At 30.9% G+C, this 7,925-nt stretch overlaps 1 protein-coding gene across 1 annotated transcript; it reads right to left on the bottom strand.

Moving 5' to 3' along the window:
* Positions 1 to 457: 457 nt before the first annotated feature.
* Positions 458 to 1,504, bottom strand: LOC105134650 (trans-resveratrol di-O-methyltransferase-like). Its single transcript, XM_011039134.1, has 2 exons — positions 1,130 to 1,504; positions 458 to 788 (listed from the first exon to the last, which is right to left on the bottom strand). The coding sequence occupies exons 1-2, from the start codon at positions 1,502 to 1,504 to the stop codon at positions 480 to 482; spliced, it is 684 nt and encodes a 227-aa protein (XP_011037436.1). The 3' UTR covers positions 458 to 479.
* Between the last annotated feature and the right edge of the window lie 6,421 nt (positions 1,505 to 7,925).

Genomic DNA, 7,925 nt, shown 5'->3' with positions numbered 1-7,925 from the left:
ATATATTTTGATCTTAAATTTAAGTTTATTATAAAATAACTCTTTAACTAATAAATAATTATTTTTTGCTAACCTATTGCTTTGTCTAATTCAGCTCATGAATCTGATCAATTTTCTTCCATAAGAGTTTTTTTTAAATCATATTAGTTTTTTGAACTCAAAAGCATCCAAAACATTTAGGTTTAATTTTGGTTTTACCTTAGGAGTGGTAACGGATTCGCTTTGAAGTTCTCGATACTAGGTTTGCTGGAAAGCACTTTATCATTATTAATTCTTTATCGATTTTAATTCTAAAATTCATTATAAAAAAGGGGTGAAAGATTTTAATTCTAAAATTCATTATAAAAGTTATTTCATTGTTTATCCCGATTTTATATATTCTTCCCCACCTCAGTTTTTAAAGTTTTCTACGCCCTTTCAAACACCCACACCCCACCCCCCCCAAAACAGAACAAAAGAAACAAAACATTAAGATCTTATCAGGGATAAAGCTCAATGACAGCTCTTGTGCCTGGCACAGTATGTATCTTGTAGTTGAGGAAACCAGAATCAAAGAAGAGCTTGGCCCACTCCTTTTCATTTCTCTCCATGCCACTAACAGCCACCATCATTGCTAGATCAAAAACCAACTGCGTTTCAATTGACCTCTCGTCTCCATTCTGGTTCTCTCTCACCATATCTATAATTATCACCTTCCCAGCTTTCTGATGTCCCTCACTCATAATTGCTTGTTTGCATCGTTTAAGTATTTTCACGCAGTCTTCATCACTCCAGTCATGCAGTATACACTGTTTGTCAAATTTGCCATAAGATACATAGAATGAATAAATGAAGACGGGAAAAAATCATAAAGGAAATAGAAAACATAAGATGCATATATATAAAAACTTCCTAGTATAGATTTTTGGGTTAGAGATGATGTCCATCTTTGAATATAAATCTTCATATGCATCTGTACGCAGAGGTCAGGAATGGAATAGTTTATATATGTGTCAAAATATAAGCTCAAGGATGGACGTGTGTATATAAGCAGCACCTCTCAAAAAAAAACTAATAAAAGATGTTCATATATATATATATGCAAATTATATATAGTGATGGTAGAAGAATACTGTTGACATTAATTTACCTTGAGCAAAATTGCTTCTGCTGGAGGAACTGCCTGAAACATATCCCCCGCTACATACTTCAAATTTTTGCAGCCTTGCAAGTCAGAAACCACATGGGGGAGATCAAACACAGTGCAGTCCATGTGGGGAAATGCTTCAGCAATGCCCTTGGCCATAGTTCCTAAGCCTCCCCCGACATCCACCAAGGAATTCACCCCATCAAAGATGCCTTTACATTTGCTTACAACCAACTTGCTAGCCAGTATGCTCTCACTAGCCATGGTTTCATTAAAGAGATTGTTGAGTCTGGGATCTTGGCCAGCGTACTCCCAAAATGTCTTTTCATGGGCAACACTAAATGCGGTGGCTTCATCATTTTGGAACCAGGTGCTCATATGCTAGTGCATGTTGTGATACCTCAAAATACTGTTATCTCGTCATATTTTTACTAGTGAAACTTGCTGTAACCTAGGAGGAGGCTTAATTTCTCAACTGTACTATCCTATAAAAATATTGAAGCATAAATTCTTAAATAACAATTGGTCCTATTTAATAATATGAATAACAAAGAAAACTCTTGAAAATCTTTAATCATACTTTTATTATGCTAGTTGATCCAAGATTTAAAAAATATTAATAATTGTTAATTAATCTTTTCTATATAGCCCAAAACAATCAAAAGACTTTTACTAAAAAGAAGAAAAACCATAACGAAAAACAATAATAAAAAGTCAATTAATTAACAACTATATAAATCTAATCACAAGATATAGATTTATAAATAAAGATAAAAAAAATGTAAGAATGAAGGGCAATATAATCATAAGAGTCTTTGTAACATGTTTTTTTTATTAAAGGAAAAATAGTCAAAATAGTCAATTCACTTCATTTCCACATGTATTTCAAACAGTATAATTTAATTCAATTCTATAGATTAATATTTTATTACAAACATGAGAATTGTAATAAGTTGTCAATTTAATTCAAATCACGTATGGAATTAAATTCAATTCTATATGTGATTTGGTTTCAAATAGGTTATTAGAGTTTTGTTAATAATAAGAATTTGACTTAAAACACATAAAAGTCTTAGATCTAGTTGAGAATAATTAAGAGGCTTAACCTATTAGTTAGCCAACCTTTTTATTTATATGTGAGGGCAATATACAATAATAATGGTGGAAATTACAACACAAGAATATACCTATAATATTTCTTATATAGGTATATTCTATAATATGCTCCCTCAAGCTGAGGGTGGAGGATCGACCAGAAACTTAAATTGAAAAGCAGTAAACGGATAAGTAGGAAATGGCTTGGTAAAAACATCTGTAATTTAATCGTGAGAGGAGATAAAACGAATCTAAATCTCTTTCGATAAAACGAATCTGAATCTCTTTCTTCACAACCCTATCTCGTACAAAATGATAGTCAACCTTAACATGTTTAGTACAAACAAGAAAGATAGGATTTGTAGATAAATAAGTAGCGCCTAGATTACCACACCAAATAGTAGGAGCAGGGGCAAAAAGAATCTGCAGATCTCTCAATAGATACTAAAACCAAATAATCTCAGCAATGTCATCTACTAAGGCTTTATACTCAGCCTCGGTGGAGAAGCTAGCAACTATGCGTTACTTGCTTGATTTTCATGAAACTAGCGTCTGATTAAATAGACAAGATAACCACATATAGATTTGCTATCATCAATACTACCTACTCAATCTGCATTTGTAAAGCTATGTAAAGCAAAGAAGAAACTGCGAATGATATGTAAGTCATAGGTGATTGTACCTCGGAGATAATGTAGAATGCGTTTAACGACACCTTAATGAGAATCTATATGAGCATGTATAAACTGATAGACTCTATTAACAACAAAGCAAATATCTGATCTTATAAAGGTGAGATATTGAAGAGCACCCATAATTTGATGAAATCATATAGAATTGGAAAACAAGGGATCTAACAATATAGTGACTTTGAAAGTAGAGATAAGAGTATCAATCGATTTGCAAGAAGTCATATAAGCTTGAGTGAGGATGTTAAGAATATACTCATATTGTCATAACCTTTCATAACAGTGGACTAAACCTCAATGCCCAAAAAATAATAAACGGTGCATAAGTCACAAAGCTTAAACTCTTGAACTTGGTAACTACATTAAGCAATGAAGCATAGTAGAGTTGCTACCTGTAAGCAAAATGCCATCAACATAAACCAGAAGATAAAAGCCAATAATTTATAGGTTATGAGGCCTTTTTGAGGTGTTGTGCTGGTCTAGCACGATGAGACCTGCTCTTAACCTAGTAGTGATTCATTGGCTACCATAATGAAAATAGCCTCCGGAAACTACTGTACAAATTTGAGCACAATCCAATGATCAAATTAAAATTTAAAGCCATTTTGAGCCGTTACTCTAGTCTAGTGTGACCAGACCTCTGCTTCACCAAGTAGCGATTCCATACCACCACAAAGGAAAACATCCTCCAGAAACTCCTATAAACATTTGATACTGATTTAATGGTCGGATAAAAAATTAAGGCACTTTTGAGTTGTTATGCTCGTTTGGCACGACGAGACCTGCTTTTAACCTAGTAGCGATTCCATTGCTACAAAAAGTAAAACAGCCTCCATAAACTACTATAAAAATTCTATAAGGATGGTGGTTGAATTTGTGAGAATATAGAAGAGATGAGGTTGCTGTTTTTTTTTTTTTAAGAAAGAATAAGAATAAGATGGAGGGGAAGAGAGAACTATTAGGTTTTATTTCATTTAATTTCTCAAGTGGAATATTCATAAAAAATTCCATCAATAATTACTAACATATCATATTTTTTACAGAATTACCCATACAATTTTTATTATTTTCTTATTCTCTCTATTTCCATTAGAATTTTCATAGGTGGAAAGTTTGAATGCATTTACATCAACAATTATCGATGGAAAGTGTCTATATCTATTTATGATAGAAATCATCAATGAAATATTTTTCATCAGCATTTTCATTGCAATTTGTCAATTTTCTGGTATTATTTTATCAAAATTGTTTTAAAAGGTTTGTAAATGTTTATTCGATTATTAAAAAACTGAGAAAAAATATGTAGATTTTTAAACTATAGATTTTCTTTCATTAATTTCCCTAGATAAAACAAAATATAGATTGGGATTTCTTCATTATTTTTATTTTTGACATTTGAGAACAGAATTAAGAGGTTAAGATGGAAATGAGATTCAACTACTAATGACTTAATTTTTCTAAACATAACATTATACACATTTAAGAATAATATTATGAAAAAGGGATGTTAGACATGTTAGATCACTAGTATACTCTAATGTTATTAGTTCAAGAGTCAAAACACATGGATTTGTCGAAGCAAATTGTGAATGAATTTTAGTATTTACTAGTGATGATGTTCCCAAAATCCATTATACTCAGGGAATTAGAATCTTGAGTGTTTGGATAAAGGATAATCATATATTCAATTCCATACTTTCTCCTCCAAAGTTTAATAATTGATACTTAGTGATCAAAATCCTGACACCAGCAAAACATTCTCTTTTCATGTGATTTAGATATCCTTTAATGATAAAGTCATTGACTTTTTTTTTATAAGGGATTGCAATAAATAAATAAATGAGCTTTAAAGTTAAGAACATAAGTGTTTGTTTATATTTATATATAATAAATGCTTTAAGAATAAAAATATGAATACTTTAAAGAATATAAAAAATATGAACTTTTTACCTTGATTCAGTGGATATTTATAGCCTCTTAACTCTCTTTTTTATTTTGCTAAAGGGGTAGATAGTTATTTCCTCTTAAAAACATAGATGGGAAGAAACATCCCTTACACAACATTAATATTGATAAAAATACAGATGATTCATAGGAGATTTTATACATTATTATGTACGCGGCATTAATGTTGGTGAAAATAGCCCTTAATCAACATTAATAATGATTGGAATAAGACAGGTTTTTAGAAGACTTTTATATTCCTAAGAGTATAAAGAATTCACTATTCTAGATTCTTAATATTTTATGTTAAAGACTATAACATAGCCTTATGACTTGGTATGACACCTATAAAAACTTTCAATTCCTGATGTATTTGAAACCTGGACTAATTCCAAACCCAAGGATGTTAGGTCGAGTATCTTGTCAAACTCATATGCATGTAAACTTAGCATGTAGCTAATTCCAAGGATATGGGGACTAGTGTCTTATCAGACCTATAGGCACTTGGGCTCAGCGTGCAACTGAGTCCAAGGGTGTTGGGTCTGGCATCATGCGAGACCCGCGGGCACTTGGGCTCATCGTGTATCTAAGTCCAAGAGTATTAGGTCTGGCATCTTTTTAGACCCACAAGCACTTAAGCTCAATACATATCTGATCCTAAAAATGTTGGATTTGATATATTGGCAGATTCTCATGCACTTAGGTTTACTATACTGTTAAAACCTAAGGGTGTTGGGTCTGATATCTTTCCAGACTCATATGCATTTGGGTGTACAACGTAGATGAGCCTAAGGGTATTGGGTATGACATCTCGTCGATCCATGTACATGTAGCTGAGTCCAAGGATATTGGGTCTGGCATCTTTCTATATCCAAGTGCACTTGAACTCAACGTGTAATTAAACCCAAGGACTTTGGGTTTGGAAGCAAGTCAGACCCATGCCATCTGGTCTTGGCATTCTATAAAGCCCAAGCATATTAGGTTAGTACCCTGTATTTGGTCCTTTTCATGATGGACTTCTTAAACAGAAGGATCGTGTATAGAATTTACTGATCCATCAACTAGATTATTAGGTTATGTTGCGCTACAAGTTAGATCCATTTTTTACCTAAAAAAGGTATCCAGCATTGATAATGTATTTTCTAATAAAAACAGTTTTAATCATAAACTCAAAATATAATGTATATTGAATGATATATTTTTTAAATATTGATACATTGACATTGGATGATATTTTTTTCAAATATTGAGACTGTAATATATTGGTTTAACCTGAGTTAATCTATCAAATCTATGACCTGGGTTATAAGACAATGATAACTCTATAAAAATCTGGGTTATGATTAGTACTTAAAAGTACATTTTTCTAATCAAACAAATGCTGAAGGATGAAATTAAAAAATATTAAATTAAAAGAAGAAAAAAATAGTTACTCAATTCAATTCAAGTTAACTTGCTAAACTCGTGGCGCAGGTCATAAGATCAGGATAATCTCATGAAAAGAAACTAAAAAAAAAAGTATGAAGCCCAATTTCTAATCAACCAAATATTGAAGAATGAAATCGAAAAACAAAATCAATTACAAAACAGACACAAAAGAACAATTCAAGCTAACTTATTAAACCTGTGACTTGGATGATAAAATTGAGATAACTTCGTAAAAGGAAAATAAAAAAAATATTATGAAGCTCCATTTATAACAGATTCATTGTTGAAGTTTAAAATTAAAAGAAAAAAATAAATTCATGAGACTAGAATAACTCCACATAAAGCAAATTAAAAAAAAAATACAAAGCCTAATTCTTAAACAACCTAATATTGAAAAATAAAATTAAAAAAAAAAACTCAGTAAAAATGTTAGATTAAGCTTAATTCCATGTTCTTGTCATGTATAAAAGTCCACTTCTTTTTCATAGGTTTCATTTTTTAATTGGTAAGACAAAACAAATTATATATTTCTTGATTTAATTAAGCTTAATACCTCTAACTGGGCTTGGTTGAAATTTCTAAATCAAAGAGAATAAAATTCTCCTTTTTGATATAAAACTTCTTATTCTTAAACAATTTATCCGATTCATTTAAAACTACCTTCTTACATTAATGAAGCCTAAAAACTTGTATGCCCTGAAGTGTAAATCAGTATTTGTATTGAAACTCAAAAACTTTAAAGGAATAATTTTGTTTTTAATCATTTTTTTAATGTCAAAAATATCTTATGAAAAAAACAATTCTACTCTCAACTGCAACTGCATGTTTAATAAATTTCTTTAGTCATGATAATTTTATTATTATATTGCTTCAATCTATAATAATTTATGTTTACATGAACTGTGAAGGAGACCTTGAGCTTTTTAAGTTTTTGGTATATATTTGGGGATTTATAAAGTTTCTCAAAAATTAAAACGATAATTTGCTGATATATGACAGCAGCTTCCCTATCAATTGTACAGTAAAATTATTGCCGCAGTTCTAGGGTTATTGGTTCCGAGGCTATTTAAAAGTGTAATAGTAGTTAATTTTTAAAGTAATTTTATTTAAAAATATATTAAAATAATATGTATTTTTTAAAAATTTATTTTTGATATCAGCATATCAAAATAATCTAAAAACACTAAATAAATATTAATTTAAAATAAAAATAAAATTTTTTTTAATTATTTTCGTAAACACTTTTGAAATAAATAGACCCGTCAAGAATGTCGTTTGTGCAATCATGATATATATTTGGCCGAATCGACCGGAGCTTGTTTATCAGATGCCATTATTTTAAAGCTTCTTTTATCAATAGTTTTCTTGGTGAAGCGATCGGTGTTTATTGCATGTACACAGTGAGAGACCATGAGTGCAAGGGGGAAGGCTGATAAGTGTAAAACAGTAACCCTTGAATTAACCACTGGCTTCATCCTCACCCTCATCTTAACTTGTGGCCAAGATCAGCCTTGTGGCTGTGGGTCGACCATTTTGGATCATGAGGACTGGAACAAGCAAAGCTGTGCAAAAGGGAAAGTTGCCAAAGTTGATTTCTTGATTTCTTTCTGTCCTGGTTAGCTAACTTTATAAATATCCGAATT

This window comes from Populus euphratica, unplaced genomic scaffold (genome assembly GCF_000495115.2).
Source record: "Populus euphratica unplaced genomic scaffold, PopEup_1.0 scaffold213.1, whole genome shotgun sequence".
Taxonomy (NCBI): domain Eukaryota; kingdom Viridiplantae; phylum Streptophyta; class Magnoliopsida; order Malpighiales; family Salicaceae; genus Populus; species Populus euphratica.
This window is presented reverse-complemented; position numbering and strand designations above follow the sequence as displayed.

What these genes read in the sequence shown, in the direction of transcription:
- LOC105134650 (XM_011039134.1), bottom strand. Translation starts at nt 1,504, where the DNA reads ATGAGCACCTGGTTCCAAAATGATGAAGCCACCGCATTTAGTGTTGCC. An exon ending in CAGAAGCAATTTTGCTCAAG is followed by an intron (nt 789 to 1,129) that starts GTAAATTAATGT and finishes TTTGACAAACAG; the next exon opens with TGTATACTGCATGACTGGAG.